Below are 21,435 nucleotides of genomic sequence, written 5' to 3' on the forward strand. Positions count from 1 at the left end.
CCCCCCTTTCAGGGGCTTTTATACTTGTGGCTCCTTTAGTCTGAAAAGCTCTTCCTTCAGGTATCTGCATGGCTCACTCAAAAGGCACCTCTGTGAGGTCTTCTCTGAACACCCCAGCATTTCAAGTCCTGTGACTTTGCTTCATTTTTTTTAATTGCCCATGTCACTCACATAGCAGATGTGGCATTTGTCTTGCTCACTGTCTGTTTCCCTTATCCGAGTGTGAATTTCTCTTAAGGACAGGCATTTCTGATCTGTCATTCGCTGCTGTACCCTGGGTGCCTAAAACAGTATCCGGCGTATGGGAGGTGGGCGATAATCATGAAATAAGTAAATTTGCCAGACCCGTTCTAGGGCTCAAAAGATTATCTCCAGTCCGGTCCCAGGGATGTGGCATCAGTCTAGCTGATACTTGCCCTTGAAGGATTCTAAGGAGAGCTACAGGACTGTGGTTTGTAGAGTTCTGGCCTCTCTGTGAAGGGGGAGGAGAGGAAGCAGCTGTGAATCCAGGAAGCCCTAATCTATAGCTCTGCCCTCAGCCAGGTGCTTCTAGCTGCTTTTCGGTGCTGTGCAGACCCGCCTCCCGGCCACCAGGCACATCAACAAAAGCCCACAGGTAGAGAATCTGGGTCCTCGCCTTCTAAGCTCACGCTGTGCCTATCCGTCAATCCCTTTGTCTGGCTCCCTAAGCTTTCCTTTTAAAGAATTAGACTGTCTAGAATATGTTCAACAAAAGGCACGGGGCCCTAAACATTATGTAAAGAATCATCTTAAAGCTGAAAATTCTGTGAGATGCTTTGCACTCACCACATCAACTGCTGCTCTTCTCGGGTGAAAAGTGTGGCTCTAGCAGAGGCGCCTTCTTCCAGGATGGGGAGTGAAGAGCACCCACTCACAGCAGCCCTTCCCCAGAGGTATCCGAAATGAGGCAGCTTCAACACTCCCCAGGAGTCTCACTCTGTTAACAGATTCGAGAACTAAAATAGCTCTATGTGTAGGCCCCCAAGACCAAGCCTCAGGCAGAGACCAGCCCAAAACTGGTAGGCTGCTATCGAATCTCTGGGGACAGGAAAGTGGGTCCTGCTGTGACAAAGACATACTGCAGGTTCCCAGTCCACATACCTCGGAGGGAGATGAGGATGCTGTTGGCAAGTGAGCCTTCTCATTGCCTGTGGTTCCCTTTGTGCCATTTCCACGTAGCTGTCCCCCCTCGTCCAGAATCAGACCGGAAGTAACGCTGGATGGATCGAGGCTAGATCTAGGTTTCTCTGGCACACCCACTTCCCTAGCATCCAGGCTCCGAATGGTTTCTTCCTTTCCCCTGCCAGTAGCTTTCTCTTTTGAGTCTTCATAGGTAAAAGCTCCACTAAGGCCAAGGTCCAGTGCCCTGTAGCTAAGGGCTCACTGGGATGCCAGTTCAAATCTATGAGGGTATACACAAGAGCCACCATCTGGAGGGTGTAATGATTATTAGCTCGGGAATCTAGTCATCCCAGAGCCAGATCCAAAGGGACCACTCAGAGATAGTCAATCACAATCAACTGAAAAAGAATAATCCATGGAGATACTAAAAAGACCCAACACAACCATTAAAAACAAGCCAGAAACTTTAATCTTGTTTCAGAAAATGTTCTTTGAAATGCACTGCCTGCCTTCTGGAGGCTGAGGAGGACGAGGTGACAGGTCCATTTGTCTCATGGGCTAAGTTGTAAATAACCAACTCAAAGGCTCGGGGCTCCTCCGCATGTAGCCTAGAGAAGCAGACGGACTAAACATGGCCATTAGGTAATACGTTCCTGCTGTGATGCACCATGATGTGTCTGCACCGATGAGGGCAGTATTACAGCCCGGCATGGAGAGAGACATCTGCTTTCAGAGGGACACACTATTCAAAGTCCCTTTCTCAGTAACCATGGAAAATTCTGACTCCTCTTGTTTACCCGGAGCAAGACATTTAAACCCATGCTTATTCCCCTCCCAAACCCATCTTTGATTTTGGCAAGGTAGAGGTGAGCAAAGAGTACTGGATTTTTATTGTTCTTTCTTTCTTTTTTTTTTTTTAAGATTTTATTTGAGAGAGTGAGAGTGAGAGAGTGAGCACGAGCAGGGGGAAGAGTAGAGAGAGAGGGAGAAGCAGACTCCCCGCCGAGCAAGGAGCCCGACACTGGGCTCAATCCCAGGACTCCAGGATCATGACCCCAACCGAAGGCAGATGCCCAACCGACTGATGCACCCAGGCGCCCCTAAAGGTAGAAACACATGATGGAATAATGTGTAACCGTCTTAAAGGTAAATAAATTAAATGACTAGTTACTCAACTAGATACAAACTAAATGGTATTACAGTGTACTGATGAGGATGAAACAGAGGGATTTTCATCCTTTAATTTCTTATGCAGGGTAAGTTAAATAATTAGATAACTGGGGCTCCTGGGTGGCTCAGTCGGTTGTGTCTGCCTTCGGCTCAGGTCATGATCCCAGGATCCTGGGATCGAGCCCCACATCGGGCTCCCTGCTCGGCGGGGAGCCTGCTTCTCCCTCTCCCACTCCCCCTGCTTGTGTTCCCTCTCTCGCTGTGTCTCTGTCAAATAAATAAATAAAATCTTACAAAAAATAATAATTAGATAACTGATAAGCATTCTCTTATTTTAAACACACCCATTCGCACGCACATCACTACATATTGTATTCATCTCAAAACATTTGCCTGTAAGCGCTGGTTTACTTAGTCAAATGGTTGTCCAAATAGAATCTCCCCTAAAGTTGTCAAAAGAGTCACGTTATTGCCTTAGTTCTAGGAACTCAAACACTGAGATAAAAGCCACATCTGGATATTTGATGTATTTTATTTTTCACATTTGTCCTACTTGAGGTTAACACTACTTCATTGGACAGTTTAAAAATCATTCTGTAAACAAAATAAAAAACAGCAGCAAGAGTTAACATAAAAACACAATGCATCATAAAGGAACGTGTTGAAACGAACACTCTGAATAAGCAAAGAAAATGTGACCATGATGATGATTCAACAGGAGAGAAAACCTTCAACATCTGTAAAAGGCAAAACTGGAATAGTAATAAAATTTTAAAAAAAGCAAGAATCCAAAGTGCAGGTGCGCTAATCTTCTTTTAGACATCCATTCAGGAAATAGATAGAGCATACTATTCTTTTAATAAAGTGACAAGTTCTGCTTTAAAACATTCAGGTACGTTATCTTGCAGATTGTTTTTTTAAGTTTACATGATCTCTACTTTACATCGATTTAACTGGAAAGATGATCATAGGCAATACATGGCATAATTTCTTGATTCTATGTAGAGTATAGAAATGGTAAAGTTTGTTTTAGTTTTTGCTTTATTTGCAATGAGTAACAAGAAGCTGAAGATCCAGTATCAGAAGCATCAGTACTTTCACTCTTTCCAGAGGGGGACGAGAAAGAAAATCCAGAGCCCTCTGTCTTCTTTGTTGCCATTTTCAGAGTCTCTGTAACAAAAGACTGTTCATTTTCCCTGAATTCTGGTCAGCTGACTTAAATAATCAGGACAGTTTTCTAATGCAAAATCAGTCTGGTATTGGTCTGGATTGATCAAATAGAAGTGTTATTCTGGCATATGTAAAAATCATTTACACGTTCATAATTGTTTAGAACCTCAGACGTTTCCTCCTTGAAAGGAAACATCTGTTGAATAGGATTTTTGAATAGAGGACTTTTATGAAATGTATTTCAAATCTTAAAAAATATTTTGAATGCCCCCTAAGATGGTATAGGATTTGCCTCAGCTGACAGTTTCTTTTCCTTTTGGGAACATTCTTGTGTTCGTGGCATTTCATTTTCCTTATGGGTCTAGTATCATTTAGAAAGCCCAAATACGAATGGCTGCTGCCTTATTTAGCGTTAAACAGCACTGTTTTTAAACCATGTATACAGCTCAACAGCAAGATTAAGAAGTTAAAATACACACATATCACGGACAGATTCATCTTTTTTTTTTTTTTTTTTGGGAATTCACTGAATAAACTGTGTTCTGGGAAATCCCCCTCCCCCTAAGACAACGTACTGTACCTACAACGAGGTGTTTAAATATTTCTCCAACAGTTTTCATTGTATTATATTATGAAAACACTAGGCTTCAAGCCGGGTCCTAATAAATATTTAATTTAAAAGGGAGAAAGGAACCCCAACACAGAACATTTAAAAAACAAAAACAAAAACAAAACCCTTCCCCTCCCTCCCCAACCCGTCCCCAGTGAAGGCGCAGGTGTCAGCCTGACATGGCGGAGATCTCATAGTCACTGACCGAGGTGAGGGGCTTGCCCATCATCCGGATGTTTTTTGCACTGGTGATCCTGGCCATCATGCACACGGGCTTGTCAAAGTACTTCACCAGGGCCGGCTCAGTCAGGAGGGAGGCCAAGAACTGCTCGAAGGTGATGGCCCAGTCCCGGTCCAGGCTGGTGCTCCGGGGCAGTGCTGCCGTGCCTTGACCGTTGCGCACCAAGACTGTGTCCTCCCCAATGTCCTCGCAGTGCAGCTTGTCCTCCTCGTGGGAGCCGGCGCTCAGCACCGAGTACGAGGACATGGAGCTGTCGTCCTTGGTGTCGTCATCGGAAATCAGCATGGAGGAGCAGGCCCCGTTGTCCCGGGGAGAGGAGTCCTCCAGCTTAATGTCTTCCATCTGCCCTCCCAGTGAGTGCTCCTCACCCTCTCCCGTCAAGCTGGCCGGCAGGGCCTCGACAGACTCCACCACGTAAGGCTGGCTGGGCCCTTTCTTGGGGAAGAGCATGCCTGGGATGCTGCCCCCGCTCCCACCCTCCTTTGCAGGCTGGGTGACAAAGAGCTTGCCGACTTCCCCAATCTCCAGCAGGAGGCTGGTCACCGCGGCCGTGGCGTGGTACAGCTCCTGCTCATTGGGGTCTTCGCTGAACATGTTGTACATTGTCTTACACAGCTCAATAAACTGCCCCTGAAAAGCGATTCGGAAAAACACAAAGGATGTGACCATTTCATGGGAAGCACAGAGGCAGGACTGAAGCGGGCTGGAAAGCTATTTGATATTAGGGGGCACCTGGGTGGCTCAGTTGGTTAAGCGTCTGCCTTCGGCTCAGGTCGTGATCCCAGCGTCCTGGGATCGAGCCCCGAGTCGGGCTCCCTGCTCAGCGGGGAGCCTGCTTCTCCCTCTGCCTCTGCTGCTCCCCCTGCTCATGCTCTCTCTCTGTCTCTCCCTCTCTGTCAAATAAAATAAATAAAATCTTAAAAAAAAAAATAAGGTTCCTGAAAGACCCTGGAAAAGTCCTAGATGTCGGATGGATTGACGTGTTGTTTAAAGTCTCTTTACTCATGTTTCCATTCTTTTTAACTTGAAATTTTTCCAACGTCCATAAACATAGAAAGAATGAAATAATAAACCTTCATGTACCAGTCACCTGAGGTCAAGAACGACTGTCAGACAGTTGCTCCACTAACTCTTTTATCCTCTGTTAAGCATCGTAAGGAAACCCCAGACCTCATCTCATTTCATGTCTCCACACTTCGGTATGCAGCCCGCGGCGAGGCTCCAATGCCCCCTCCCATGACACGTCTGCTGGTGTCCCTGGACTCCCCACCCACAGGATTTATCTGCTCTCCTGATAGGCAACTCAGCATTGGCATCCTGTGTTACACTTATTTATATTGTTTTATCTGCCTCGCGACATTTCAGCGTTTTAAGGAGAAAGTGTATTAGGTATCTTTATAGCCGAGCACAGAAATTTGCAAACAGCATGAGCTTGTCTTTTGAGTATCTGAGGGTATTTCTAATAACTGAAATGAGAATGCCTGTACCCTCAAAACTGATTATTTTGTGATTCACATTTTCTCTGCGGGGGTCACCTTCTCATGACTGAGCCTATTTTTGATGCACAGAAACATGCACAAAACAGATCCACACAGATCCCAATTAAAATACCGAGTTACCATTCTCTTTGAGGGGGACTTAACGCTACATCTTTCTGTGACTGGAAAACAGAGCTTCAAGGTTCGAAATGAATGAACTGAAATGTTAAACACTTACCTGATTCAATTTGGGTAAATCCTTTGCGTTCTTTGATTTAGATTTATTTTCTGGAGTCCAGAGTCTCAGATAATTACGATTTTCTTGAGAATTTGCCCTCTTCCCTAAAACCCAAGTGTCAAGCAATAAGTATTCAAAGGTCAAGAAACAAGGGTCCACCCTGCAGTAAGGTAAACATGCGGAGGAGAGCATCCTTACCTCTGTCGGGTTGGAGACTCACTGTGACAAAGCCATCATCTGCACCATGCTTCCTTCTGCTATCCAGCCCAACCACTGCCAAGAAAGAGAAGAAAAAGATTACAAGGTTTTCCAACAAACCCACAGATTCAGCATTTGTGGTAGAAAATAGAAAAGCCTCTAGGTCAGGTTGCCTTATTCAGCAAAATAAAACAAAACCAAAACCAAAACCCAGTACATGGAGTTAATTTGAATTTGAAATAAATAACCAAGAACACTTTAGTAGAAGTGAGCCTTACAGAGCACATGGAATACACTCGTGCCAAAGAAATGATTTTTTTATTTATCTCAAACTCAGCTTTTACTAGGTGTTCCCTATTTTATCCGACAGCCCTATTTCTCGGTAATGGTTTCCCCCAGAATTATTTTTCACAAGTGGCGTTCAGTGTGGAATTAGGAATTAAAGGAACGATGTGATGTAGTCTTCCGTACTTAAAAAAATGGTGGTGACGGCCCAGTGAATGTCGATTTCCCTACCCTCTCTGTTACATCATCTTAACTTTGTATACACGAGCCTGGTTTTCTGTCAGGCCCTGCAAAAGATCAAGAACTTTTTAAAAAAGAAATTAAAATCGATGTTGATAAAAGGGAAACCAAAAAATCCTACAAAATTCCTCACATTTCTAATCTGGCATTTCAAAGACAGGACTTTCAAGGAAACCACTTGTAACTGTTTTTCTTTTTCTTCTTAAAATGGGACATCACAGGGCACATAAGGACTTCAAAAAGGAGAGGTATATAACCCCCATTCCCATTCTATTTGTCAGCTGTCAGAATGCATTCTAGCACTTCTTCAATCATCCAAAAGATGGCTGGTTTGGGATATGGGACCTTCACTGAATTGAGCATCAGGTTAATCTCAGCAGGTTTTAAGACAGAGTGAGAACAATGTACTATATTGTCACCAAGAAGTTCTTCACTTCTTAATGTTGAAAGTGATTTAGGAAACCAGTAGATATTAAAAAATATTTAATATATGGTAAGTTTGTGCAATAGATATAATACAGCCATTTAAAAACCATGTTTCCAGAGACTGTTTCATGACATAGTAATATGCTCACTGGACTTTAAATGAAAAAAGTAGTCTACAAAACTATATAGGCAGTTTGATCCCAGGTTTATAATAGACATACATGTTATATGAATAAAAATGACAGAAAATATTTCAAGATACTGTTATCTTTGTATTATAAAATTTTAAGATTATCTTTAGCTTATTTTATATATTATATTTTTAGAATTTTAACACAAAGCAATAATAATTTTGGAGTTAGAAAAACATTTTTTAAAAAGCGACTTTGATCATTATTAAATGCTATTGGCATGTGAGCACTGCTGAAGCATTCTGAAACAAGTGGATCCTTTTCTGAAATGAGTGTTTACTAAGAAAGATAGGGCTCACATTTTGCAGCCAAAATACTATTGCTAACAAAGCCAAGAATATCGTAGGACATGTGAAGACACTATGCTAAAAGCCTTCCTATATTATCTCATTAAATCCAATCTACACCCAAGAGGACAGCTACCATCTCCATTTTCCACAGAAGGAAACTGAGACTCAGAAATACCAGGACCTACCTGAGGTCACCTGGGTAACAATATACAGAACAGCAGAGTAGCATTCTGTCCACAGATCCTACCCTCAACTCGTATTGCCAATAATAAGACTGGATCCGGTTCACCCCTTTCTACTCAATCATAATAACATAGTTTGATAATAAATGGTGACTACACTTATCGTGATGAGCACTGAGTAATGTACAGAATAAATCACGTTGTACAGCTGAAACTAAGAAAACACTGTATGTTAATTATACTCCAATAATAATAATAAAAAGCTGGTCTAAACTCTGCTTATTTTGGAATGGCAAATTTAAGAGGCAAAAGGACCCAGGAGCAACCACATTTACTTTTGGACTTGGGTGAAATCATGAAGCTTCACTGATGATGGATGAGAAGGTAAATAACTCACTGCAGCAGCAAGCTGAGAGACGCTGCTTAAATTCATACAAGACAAATAGGACATGACAATATATAAATTTGGAGATATATACAATGAGTTGAATCGCGTCTATGTAGATCTGACAACTACATAAAGCAGAAGTGAGCACATTTTTTTTTTTTTGTAAAGGGCCAGAGAGTAAATATTTTAGGCTTTGCAGGGCCATACTGTCTCTGTCTCAACTACTCAATTCTACCCCTGTAGGATGAAAGCAGCCAGAGGCAATATATAAATGAACAGCTTTAAAACTTTATTTCTAGGCACTGAAGTTTAAATTTCATATAATTTTCCCCTATCATGAATTATTATTCTACTTCTGATTTCTGGAAACCATTTAAAAATGTAAAAACCATTCCTAGTTCACAGGTTGTGCAAACAGACCGTGGGCCACATTTGGCCCACGGGCTGAAGTTTGCTGATGGCCGTTAACAGAGCAAAGACAGAAATAAGAGAACTCTTTCTGGCAGAAATGCCCTGATTTTGGATAGCAGCATAATAACAGGATGATGTCCTTAATGAGCCTGACTATAGCAGGGAGAATGGAGTAAAATACATGGCTCTTTGGGCCATGTTTTCCCTAAGCCAGGGGGACATGGTGTACATGGTCCCTTCAATACCCTTCAAGTACCCACTCCCCAGTAGTTGGTTGCCCGACTTCAGAAATGTGAAAAGAAAGTAACATATTAGGCAACTGGATTAGTATACTTCTCTGATTGACTGGCTTTGGAGGCAACTTTTTCCAATGACAGAGGGCTCTGTGGAAAAGAAATATAGTACCCCTGGCGAGGAAAGTCACTTACCATGTGTACATTCTGGGGTGATATCTTCAAAGAAGTATTGAGTTGCTTCAAAAGCAGAATCTGGCTCATCTTGATCAGAGGATGGCTCTAGAGAGAGGAGGAGAGGTAATTCTCAAATTGGCAGAGCGGTGACTCAGTGAAAGTGTGCTTTAGTTGTTAAAGAAGTGACAAGGGGCAGGGTGAGAAGCTGAAGTTACAAAGGTGGAGTGGGGCACATCACCGGGGGCCCTGAACGCCTTATGGGGGGCGGGGAGCTCACTCCATTTTTCACTCCATCTTCCTTTTTAACAACCTCACACCACAGTGTCCCTTTACATCTTCCTTTTTTTAAGATTCTCCTAAATTCTGTGAAATGCTGCTTCACAAACCAAATTTTAGGAAACTGTATGCAATTAAAGATAATTCTCAAATCTATAGTTCTACCCTGTCTCTATCCTTAATGCTAATCCCTCATTTTTTTTTTTAAGTATTTGCTAGCTACATCCAAGCTACAGGCCAACCTTTTAAAATCTGAGCTCAAAACGTCTCCAACTTTCCCACTCGTTCCTGTGTTAAAACGACTCCTTCTAAACTCAAAATCTCAGGTTCCTACCCTCTCTTCTCTTTCACAACCCTTGTATCCCATGAGTTACCAAATGCTATTCTCGCTCTTGCAGAAGTCTGCTCTTTTCTATTACAACTCCTACCTCAGACAGGAAAATGACCACAGAATCAAGCACATGATTCAGGAACCTACGTAGGTTAATTACTATTCCGTTCATCCTTAGTGACCGGTGAGTGATTCTAAATATCAAAAAAAGAGATTTCAAACCGGGTCCTGGTATAGATCCATGAGCTCCTCTGTGTAGCTCACTTACCGGGCAAGACGTGCATTTTGTACAGGAGCTTGAGTTTCTCTGTGAGGTCCCCGTGGCACGCAGCACCTAGAATCACATAAGTCCCAATGTGAATGTATTGTGTGTACTACTGACCCCTCTGGGCTTAGCATTCCCTTGAAAAGTCTACCTTTTGCAAATTGAAATCAAGACACTGGGTAACAGGTCTGGCCAGCACATAGTTGGGCTAAGAGCTCTGGGACCAGGATGCCTGGTTCCAAATCCTTCGTACTTACTATATGCCCTTCAGAGAGTGAACTTCTCTGTACCTCAGTTTCCCCTATATAAGGACGGACGATAAATAGAAGATTCTACAGTGGTCTTGACATCAGGATCAAAGGAATGTGTGAATTAAACATGCTAACATGTATAAAACGCTTAGAATAGTGCCTGGCACATAATAAAGGTGTTACTATTAAGAAAAATCATATGACTGGGTCTCAACACTCTAATGGAATTCAGAAATAATCTCAAAATATGTTTGAGATTGCTTCCAATTACTCACTGTAAAAATCCCTTTTAGTTGTTTTTAGGGTCTCCTAAATGTTTCTTCAGCTTAATTCCTCCTAATCTACTGCCACTATATCACCATCACTTCAATCAAAAGAACTGTTACTTCTTTCTTTAAAGTCCATGTGTATTTCAGGAATCAGAAAATCCTCTGTAAATATCTTGCCTCAGAGCACCTAGTTGAGGATTAATCAGCTTTGGGAAAAGAGGAATCACAGAATCTGGGTTAGGAGGAACATCAGGGGTTGTCTTGTCCGATGTCCCCCTAAATGTAGGCATCTCCCCTCCTCCACAAAAGACAGGAGAGTCTAGCACCTGCTGGGACACTCAGGGACAGGGAGCTCGTCACCACCAGGGGCATTCCATTCCACCAATGTATTCTTTAAATTAATTGAAAGTTCTTCTGCAATTTTTTAGTCTTAGGATCCTTAACCTGCAATCTCAACTTCAGAAAGTCCAGGAAGTCCCTAAAATGTAAAATTTTGTCTCTATGTGGGTATGTCATTTTGTGGGGGAGAAAATGTCCATAGTCCTTATTAGATGTCCAAGAGTCCATGACTCAAAAAAAGGTTTAGAACTGCTTTTTTCCCCCCTTATTCTACTCTTTAAAGCCAAACAGAATAGGTCTGTTGCCTCAATACAACGACCCTTCAGATTCTGAGGATAACACACCAGTCTCCCTCAAGCTTATCTTTTCAAGGCAAGTTTATCTATTTTCCACTTTCTCATGTGACATAGTTTGTATACCTTTCCCTACTTTTATGCACATCCACCTTACGTGTCACCCTGTCAATCAATATCTCTCTGGAGAGAGTTCCAGAAGCCTCTTGTCCACTTCAGAGAATAGTGGATATACTCTGGACTCCACTACTAATATACCCTGAGTCTGCATTCAATTTTTTATACTCTTTCACTGTGGAGTTTCATATTGACCACGTGGTTAACTAAACCTCAAGATGTTTGCACACCAACTAATACTTACCATGAAAATAATGACAGACATTTATTAATCATTTGCTTTGTGTTCAGTCCCATGCTATCTACTTAACATGCGTAGTTCATTTTTCTCTCACAATAATTCTATGAGATGGACATAAATATTATCCGAATTTTACAGATGAGGAAAGTTGAGCTTATTGATGGTAAGTACTGTGTTCAAGGTCATAGGCTAGTAAGTGGCAAGCCCAGGATTTGGATTTAGATTTGTCTGACTCTAGATCCCATGCCTGAACCCACTATACCATATGTAAAAACCCTAAGTAGGTTTTTTTTTAAGATTTTTTATTTTTAAGTAATCTCTACACCCAACATGCAGTTCAAACTCACAACCCCGAGACCAAGAGTTACACACTCCACTGACTGAGCCAGCCAGGTGCCCCCCCCCCCCGCTTTTTTCCTTCTCATAATCATTTCTTAAAATTTAGGATTTCTGGTTTATCCTTACCAATTTGTTTTGCCAATCATTTCTTCATGGGGAATTTTTTTTTCAAATCTCATTTTTGTCATCCAACATTTTGGCTGTCTTTCTCAGCTTCATGTAGCCCACACATCTGGTGAGTAGGCCTCTTTTCTCTCTCCCTTTTTTTTCCAGTTATAAAGCTGCTAGGGTTGCCCTTTACTGAGTCAACTTCACATAGGAAGTCATTCTTTCAGATCCCTAATACTCAAAGTACCAGACGTTAGACTTTAGTTGGAAAATTTGGTGAGCAATAGTGGGTTTTGTTTTGTTTTTTTCTTTCCCAGTTTTAATTTGGCCTCCTCTTTTTCCATGACTTCAGTTGCTGACTGAGTCCAGTAGAGGGGGATGAAGAGTAATTATAGTAACAATAACTAACCCTTTTTAAGTCAGGCATCCTTCCAGGAACTCTACTAGAAGTATTTCATTTAATCCTGACAGTAATTCATTTGCAAATGAAGAAATGATCAGAGATTAAATATCAAGCCCAAGGTACTAGAGAACTCTGTTGAAACTGATTCATTAACCATCCCCCCTGGGGGGCAGTGTTCAGCCAGTCACCCAATCACCAACTTCTATATACTCCTACCTTTTCCATTTATAATGAGTTTTAGCTGTCAAATGACCAGCCGCATCATGACATCTATAACATATTTAGAGACTGCCTTTCAGCAACACGACTGGAAAAGGAGATACAGCTCATTCGTGGCTTCTGATAGTAATCTATTTCTAATTCCATATAGACCACCTGTTTATGAATTTCTAGAGGGAACTTTCGGGGGACTGACATTAAAATTACTGATCCCCCCCAAAAAAATTAATGATCCGTCTTTTCCAGAATTCTTTTTTTAGTGTTTAAAGCATGAACAGAATCTCTCTTTTCTGTCTATCTCCATGACTATAATTCACCCACATAACTAACAACAGCTCTGAGCATCCTCCCAAGTATCTAGGGCAAGGCTTACTTTGCTCAAGAACTCGATTGCATTTTGAGAAGGCTAAATACTCTTTTCCAGTGTTTTCGCTATCCCAGACTGCAAGCTTCTTTCCTTTCTTGAAGATTTTAAAGAGTATTTTCTTACTGGAGTCACTGAACTTAAGTAAATTAAATATTTATATTTATTTCTATCACTTTCTACATGCAGAACTGGTCTCTTTTCCCTCCTCCTTATCCATGTCAAAAGAGAAGTTTTAAAAAAATCTCCTTTTGATAGCGACCAATCTGGTAATAAGTAGTTACCCTGGGGCAGAAAGGATTAGAAGAGGGTCAAAGGGGTCTTTAGCCCCGTTTGGACGGCTTCACTTTTTTTAAAAAGTGCAAGGTACTTATGTGTTACTTGTGTATTAAAAAAGTTGATGGCTCCTCCTTCCTTAAAAACTATCCTGCTTGCCATCAGCATAGACTAGTGAGAAAAGGGTGAGCGATCAGGACAGACAGCCCTTGTTTGAATCCTGGGCCCAACAGGTACTGACTGCGCAGTTCAGTTCAGTAAGAGATTAAGTATCGACTCGCTAAAAACTAACGTCCCAGCAAGTTATTTAACTTTCAAAGCCTTCATCTCTTTAACTGAAAACGGGGATGATAATAGTAAGCAGGTGGGTAATAAAGCGTAATAGTAACAGCACTAATTGTGCCCTTGGAATGCCTGGGTTCAAACTCTTTGTAGTGCGCCTTAGGCAGATTAAATGTACATAAAGCATTAGGGCAGTGCCTGGAGCAGAGTAAATGCTGTATAAGTGGTAGTTATCATTATTATCCCCTCAAAAGGCTACTGTTTGGATTTAGTGATCAAGTACGAATTCTAAAGCATCTGAACAGCGTCTGCACTTAAAAAAGGCTAGTTCTGGGGATGCCTGCGTGGCTCAGTCAATTAAGTGGCTGCCTTCAGCTCAGGTCATGATCTCAGGGTCTAGGCATCGAGCCCCCGGGTGGGCTCCCTGCTCAGTGGGGAGCCTGATTCTCCCTCTCCCCCCTTGCTCGTGCTCTCTCTCTCGCTCTCAAATAAATAAAATCTTAAAAAAAAAAAAAGGCTAGTTCTTCCATGTCCCCTACCCCCTTTAAACACATACATGAGTGCTTTATACAAATAATTTCTTCCTTCCTAAGAGCATCTCATTTATACCCCTTTGCCTTTTTAAAAACCATCAGCTTCCTGGGGCCTTTATACCTTCTAGTCATTTTTTTTTTTATTTTGGTTTTTCACAAAGCTTTACTAGTCATTGTTCTTAAAGATTTAGAGCACTTTTTGGAATCATCGTTGGCTCTATACCTGACCTCTTCATCTTTCCTAGGGCATGTTGTTTTAAAGTACATGGCCATGGCCAGGGTCACAGAGTGGCACAATTAGAATCAACTTTTTTTTTTCCTTCTTCTCTCATTCTGGCAGCCTGACATAATGCCTGCTATGACCACAACCTCGTATCTGGCGGGCCAAGCTCTACACCCCTATAGCTTTTCTACTCAATTATGAACGGAACAAGAGTTCAAAAGAACATAGGGCAGTCCTGCTAACACAGAATCATGGTCAGTGAGGCTGAGAGGCAGAAACCGCGTGCTCCTTGTTATATGGGGGCGCTCTTGCTCACGGACGGACGGGCCTTCCTCCAAGCAAAATGGAGAGAAAAGACCTTCATTTAGACTGCAGAACTGTTGTGTGGTTTCTTCAGCCCTTTATTAAAAACATTATGAAATGTTTTTATATTCCTTTATACAATTTTATGAAATACAGTTTTTGTCAAAGAAAAACAATCCACCCAAATACTTCTTTTTCTCTTGTAAGCTTTCATAGTCTGTGGTTTCAGTGTTTATGTTGGCATTTTACTGTCTTGCAAATTCTCTGATAAGGTATTTTAACTAGGGCTGAGAACTAACCAATGTAGAAGGAAATGCTTTAATCATATAGTGTATCCATTCACTAAAAACAAATGTCACCAGCAGTTTGCAAACTTTAAAATGTGCTCCTCTGCCTTCTAAACCCAATCTTTGCGGGCAGTGCAGGGCTGGGGCCCTGACGGCAGCACAGAGGACCACCAGGAGTGGGGCAGGTGTTACTGCCCCATCAGCCCCTCCAAGGCCATGCCATAACTGCACATGCTTACTTAGCCCAGAGACAAACTCTCGGAAGTTTATCAGAGAGTCTCCATTTTCATCTAATAACTGGAACAAGCGGGAGGCCAGCACTTCTGAGTGAGTTCCACAGGCCCAGGGAAAGAGGAGAGCAAACATGCCCTTGAACTGCTCAAAGTCAATGCGATACTGTTCAAGGTAAGGCAGGCTGGGGTCGTGCCGGTCCAGCGCATTGCTGCTCCCGCCCCAGTAGCAGCTGGTGAGATGCTCTGCCTGAAAAAGGAAAGCACAGGAGGATTACCGGGGACGCGACCAGGAAGAAAAGGGCCCTGCCTGACGTTTGGAAAAAGGCTTTCGGTCAACCCGTGTGCGTCTCCCCGGGTGCTGGTCTGGTCTCAGGGCTCCTTGTCTTCCCGTTGTTCGACACAGATCTCCACCCGACCAAACCACTAACTCCACGTGGACCACCTCTGCAGCTTACATCTGGTGTGAAAGGTCCAGTTCGATTCCTGGAGGCAGGTGAAGAGAGGGACCCTCCCCCCAACATCCCTGCCCGTACGCCTATGTTCTTCCCTCTCACACACACACTCACGAGAATTTAAAAAAATAAATCCCATGAAAATAAACAAAAATTTTTATTTAAAAAAATTAAATAGAACGTTAACCTGAAAAGGCTCTGTAATTTAAGCAATCTGACCATCTTGTTTTCTAGGTAAGGGTGAGAAAGCCCAGAGGCTGAGTGGCTCTCACAAGGTCGTCCGACCAGTTACTCAGAGCAGAAGCGTGATGACATTGGGAGTTTCTGAATTCCTAGTGTGGTGTCCCACTCACCCCCTGCCTCTCAGTGACTGAAATTACTTAAATATCATAGTCACAGTATTCAAGCTACAAACGTGTGGTCTTATTGCGCACATCTGAAAATAGCTTTAGAAAAATTATGAGTAGGAATCGCTATGGTAAGGAGACTAGAGATCTGGAAACAACAAAAAGCTTCCTGTTTGTCCTTGGAAACAAGGCAGCCTCTTATTCACGAAGTCATATTGATTCTGGTAGATATATGCATCCACTCTAGGAAGACCACAAAGATAAAACCCGTAATAGAAAAGCCCTGAAGGACACCCCTCCCCCGACATGTACAGTTAGCTCTGGATGCGTAGATGGGAGCAATGGGAGAGGTATGAAAAGCAGGACTTTATTTTCACTTTATTCCCTATTGTACCGTCTGAGTATTTCACGACAGTAACGTTTAAATACTGCAACAGAAAAAAAGCACTTTCGAAACAGATCTTTCCCCCTTGCCTGGGAGTTGTGTGAAGGGGGAATTCGTCGTGTGTGTGGTACTTCAGTTCTGCTCTCACTTAGAAAGGAGCAAAGCCCAAATGTCTCTACCACAATTGTTTACTGGGAATCACAGCTAATAAACTAAAAGAGAGAGGAGCGGGAGTAGGCAAGAGAGGAAGGAGAGGTGGGGAGCAGAGCCAAAGCCAGGTTTCTGCACTGCAGCCTCGGGAAAATGAAGGAAGCGGGTCAGGGTACATCAGGGCTTTGGGACTGTATTCCTGGCTGCAGGGGTGAGGTTGGAGTGCAGGCTGTCAGAGGGAGGCAGGCGAGGCTGAGATCAGAAAGGCCGCAAGGATCTAGCGGGAAGGGATGCCCAGCAGCCCTCTGTGGGTGGGACGGTGTTGGTGATCCGCCCCTGGGAGGGGTCCTCTTTACCTGAGCTATGGATGAAGGGTTGCCCAGAGCATTTTCTCCTAGCTAAAGCATTCAAGTTATTCTGGAACCAGGCTTGAATGTGGGTCCAGGTACTTTCATGGTGCTCCCAACCATCAGGAAAATACGAGCCTATTCCTTGATAAGCTCCCATACTCCATCATGTGGGGACCAGGGACCCCGACATCCAAAAAGGATCAAAGGACTCATTTAGAGAGTTCAAGAGAAACTAGGGCAAAGGGGCCTTGAACTACATTTTCCATCAAACGTGCCTCAAGGTGGCAGCCTTTCCACATTTTTCCTCCAAGTTTAACTTTTTTTTTACTATTATTTTTTTTAACTTGAGTATAGTTGACACACAATGTTACACTAATGTCCCATGTAGGCTTAGTGGTTTGACAAGTTTATGAGCACCTTGGGAGAGGACTGCACCTTTCCTTTTATCTGCAGAAAACCCCCTGGAAATTGGCTTTTTAAAGGACTAAAGAGTCTGGCAGAGTGTCTGACACATACTGATGTCTCAACAAATGTTTGTTCAAGTGATTTAAAACCACTTAAAAGTGTTCAGAAGACTCAAAAGAGAGTCCATAAGGAAGTGTATTTTTTTTATTTATTTGACAGAGAGAGAGACAGCGAGAGAGGGAACACAAGCAGGGGGAGAGGGAGAGGGAGAGGCAGGCTTCCCGCGGAGCAGGGAGCCCAATGTGGGGCTCGATCCCAGGATCCTGGGATCATGACCTGAGCCAAAGGCAGACACTTAACGACTGAGCCACCCAGGCGCCCCCATAACTGAAGTTTTTATCTTGGGTTCCAGTTATCTTTTTATTTTTTTGAAGATTTTATTTATTTCTTTGACAGAGAGAGACACAGAGAGAGAGGGAACCCAAGCAGGGGGAGTGGCAGAGGGAGAAGCAGGCTTCCCGCGGAGCAGGGAGTCCGGTGCGGGGCTCGAACCCAGGACCCTGGGATCATGACCTGAGCCAAAGGCAGACGCTTAACGACTGAGCCACCCAGGCGCCCCCCACAGTTATCTCTTGAGTCTCCTTCCCAAGTCTCAGATTCTTTCTTGGGGTGCTCCGTAGATTTGGGGAACTCCTGTTTGTCAACACAGCCTTAGGCAGGGCTTTGGAGTCTAAGAACAGCGTGCTTTCTTCAGGCATATTCTCAGGGTCCACAGGACACACCTGGTACCTGAAGGTGCGCTGACCAGAGAGCGCAGGGGTGCCCAGCTAAGAAGTCATGGCTTCAGCAATCTCTGCATCTGGGACTTCCGCACAACCAGCCTGGCCCTCCTTTCCCGGGTGTCCCTCAAAGGCGGCCTCCTCTTTCTAATATCAATGCCCTTCCTGTTAACTGTTCATGGTCTTGCTGCCTCCGGCTGCTATTCCCACTTCTGTTCACTTACCCAAAGCCCAGCTCTAACCCCCACATCACCCCGTGAAGCACTTTTCTTCTGGTCCTCAGCATCCTTTTAAAATCTGATCTTAATTGGATCGTTGTATTTTTTTGTTTTGATCCAAGTTGGATCATTGTATTTTTCCTTTATGGAACCAAGAGGGACCCTTTCTTATGGATAACCAGCTTACATTGAGCAGTTAGTTACGGTATATGGATAAAATATGAATGGGCTGGCACACTATAAAGACTTCACCATCAAGTGCCAAATGGAGGCTGGTGGGGGAGGGGGTGGTGTCCACTCTGCTGGTCATGCTGCTGGGCTGCATGAAGGGCATCACTAACTAGCCGTGAAACCTCAACCTCTCTGCACCCGCATCAGAAACATGCAGAAAATATACTAGATGAATAACTGATCACTAATTTACCTATGTATTCAACACACATGTTCAGAGCACCTGCCAGGCAGAGACACTAGAGTAGGCCCCAGTGAAACAAGAAGAAATAAAATAGTGGTGGGGCGCCTGGGTGGTTCAGTCAGTTAAGCGTCTGCCTTTGGCTCGGGTCATGATCCCAGGGTCCTGGGATCGAGCCCCACATCGGGCTCCTTGCTCAGCAGGGGGCCTGCTTCTCCCTCTGTCCCTCCCCCTGCCTGTGCTCTCTCTCTCTCTTTCTCTGACAAATAAATACATAAAATCTTAAAAAAAAATAGTAAAATAAAATAAAATAGTGGTGCTCTTCAGTAAGCAGCTAACACGCAAGTAGGAATATTAGCAAAAACATTCCCAGCTATCACATGCTCTGACTCTAAGATCTATTAGTATTCAACACAGATCTTTTTCTTGTATGCTTCCTGCTATCTCTGCAGTCCTCCAAATAGTCATGTTTAGCTCTGGCAGTAAAAGGCACTACAAACAAGAAGCTACCCAATTAGAAATCAGGATAAAATGGGTTATCAGCATAAAAGACATCTTTTAAAAGTTTTCTCCTGCTCATTACCACATCTTTGCCTATGAGGTTGATAATGACAGTCAGAAGTATTTTTTTTCTAGAAGAAAAAAATTCTACTTTGCTTTATTTACTAATAAAATGTTTTGTCATTCAGGACAAAGATTGGTATGGGCTGAATGATGGAATGAAAACCACAGAACTTTAACCAATCAGGCTTTTCCTTAGACAGCTGAACGGCTTTATGCTTACTCTAGCTACATATTTTTTTCAGTGTGCTCTATCATAGCTTAATATAGGAAAGCTCGAAGGGTGCTTTAATACAGCTTAAGATAAAAATCACAATTTACAATAATTTCAAGCAGCACTTAAACTCAATTGCCATCATTCCAATGAGTATTATAAAGTAATACCCTTCTTTGTCAAGTCCAAGGAAACAGCTAAAATATTATATGGAGTGGAACAAAGCTAAAACATCGGCTTAAATGAGTAATAAGAATATGCTTATTTTTCATATTAAGCATTCCATTTTCATACTCTCAGCTCTACATATTTATGCATGTTGATCCTCATGCTGTCCCTTAACAATTTAACAGAAAAACCTAGAACTGATTGAATCATTAAAGTGAACTCTTTTATTCCCCTGAATGTACATGGATTTACTTTGAAACTCACCTTGAAAAGAGCATAAAGTTCTTCTAGCTCATCAATGGTAAAGGAAGTTTCTGTCACAATTGTTCGGACCTATAAGAAGGTAGACAGAATGAATTTCACAATCTCAAAGACATTATATTGGGAAAGTTTCTGATTTTCTTCTTTTAAATCATCTCAGTCTGTCCAGCAGGAATTTATGGAGAGAGAAGGCCACTTGTTATTTTTTACAGGACTTACCACATTCCGTTTTGTAGTATCCTCCAGTGTCTGGATCACCTTCAGTCTCTGTTTGAATCTCATCTGCTCAATCAAATCTGCCCGGATGGTTCCAAATTTCTAGAAAGGAGCAACAACAGTATTTCTGAGAAATTTGTTAAAGTACATAGTATCATGTATCAAGATTTATGGAGACACAAGCCGGATACATAGAAGAAATTTCTTATGAAATGACAGACATCCTAGACTATGCCTTCATTTATTTTAAAAACAATTTAGCAACCATAAGTAAATAACAGGGAATTCTCATGCTTCTTAACCACTGAACTAAATGTCAAAGTCAAATGAGTGTTGCTCAAATCAACAACAGTTTATAGGGAAGAAAAGGTTAAATAAGGCTATAAGGGCCATTTGTGTAAGAAAAAATGCTTCAAAGGAAGAATTTTCTTGACAAGAAGAAAGGAAGTATCTGAAGCTTACTATTAGCCTGGGAGGTCAGAAGAAATGTCTGTGTGAGGCTCCCTGTTCCTGTTCTCCAGCTCTATAGCATTTGTCCTGGTTCAGAAACCTACACTGTCTTTGGATGGCAGACACTGTGGGTTAGCTACTTTTCCAAACTCCAAAATGCCTCCTATTACCTGAATGTTTGTTGAATGAAACTTCAAAAGCCAAAGAAAGAATATACGAAGTTTTAGATCTCCTAGTGGTGCAAAAGAAAAACAAAGAAGTTCTGCTTAAAGCATGAAGCTTGAACCATGGAAGCAATGGCTGTCATGGATCAACACATTGAAAGGATAAAGAAAAAAAATGACAGATAATATCAAGTGTTGGCAAGGTTATGGTACAACCAAAACCCTCATATGTTGCTGCTCAGAGTATATCAATTGGTACAACCATTTGGGAAATCTGTCTGCAGTATCTACTAAATCTGAATAGATACATATACCTATGACACATAAATTCCTAAGTACCTTCCCCAAAAAGTATGTATGTTTTTTCCCAAAGTCATACGCTAGAATATTCATAGTGCCACTATTAGCCAAAAGCAAGTAACCACTCAGATGCTAGTTAACAGTAGAGTGGATAAATAATTTGTGATATTATCACACAATAGATTACTACACAGCAATGAAAATGAACAATCTGGATAAATCTCACACTCATAATGCTAAGCAAAATAAACCAGAACCAAAAGAGCTCATTCCGTATGAATGGAATTATACATTTATGAATGGAGTTCAAAAGCAAACATAACCTATGGATTTAAAAGTCAGGAGAGGGGCGCCTGGGTAGCTCAGATGGTTAAGCATCTGCCTTTGGCTCAGGTCGTGATCCCAGGGTCCTAGGACCGAGCCCCGCATCAGGCTCCCTGGTTGGTGGGCAGCCTGCTTCTCCCTCTCCCTCTGTTGTTCCCCCTGCTGTGCTCTCTCGCTGTCAAATAAATAAAATCTTAAAAAAAAAAAGAGAATTACTAACTTTGGATGGATGGACAGTGACAGGAAGGGGACACAA

The 21,435-nt window shown here is 42.4% G+C and overlaps 1 protein-coding gene across 1 annotated transcript in view; it reads right to left on the bottom strand.

The window, feature by feature from the left end:
• Positions 1-2,827: 2,827 nt before the first annotated feature.
• TBC1D9 (TBC1 domain family member 9) overlaps positions 2,828-21,435 on the bottom strand; it is a 114,570-nt gene continuing 95,962 nt past the window's right edge. The window contains exons 14-21 of the mRNA XM_025874233.2: positions 19,945-20,043; positions 19,729-19,797; positions 15,030-15,270; positions 9,947-10,012; positions 9,090-9,176; positions 6,249-6,323; positions 6,051-6,154; positions 2,828-4,964 (exon numbers count right to left, since the gene is read on the bottom strand). Of these exons, the coding sequence (XP_025730018.1) occupies positions 4,263-4,964; positions 6,051-6,154; positions 6,249-6,323; positions 9,090-9,176; positions 9,947-10,012; positions 15,030-15,270; positions 19,729-19,797; positions 19,945-20,043 (1,443 nt within the window). The 3' untranslated portion in view covers positions 2,828-4,262. The remainder of the gene's footprint in view (positions 4,965-6,050; positions 6,155-6,248; positions 6,324-9,089; positions 9,177-9,946; positions 10,013-15,029; positions 15,271-19,728; positions 19,798-19,944; positions 20,044-21,435) is intronic.

The sequence above is a fragment of the Callorhinus ursinus genome, unplaced genomic scaffold (assembly GCF_003265705.2).
Source record: "Callorhinus ursinus isolate GAN/ISIS: 27379988/994484 unplaced genomic scaffold, GSC_fseal_2.0 scaffold4, whole genome shotgun sequence".
NCBI classification, from domain to species: Eukaryota; Metazoa; Chordata; class Mammalia; order Carnivora; family Otariidae; genus Callorhinus; species Callorhinus ursinus.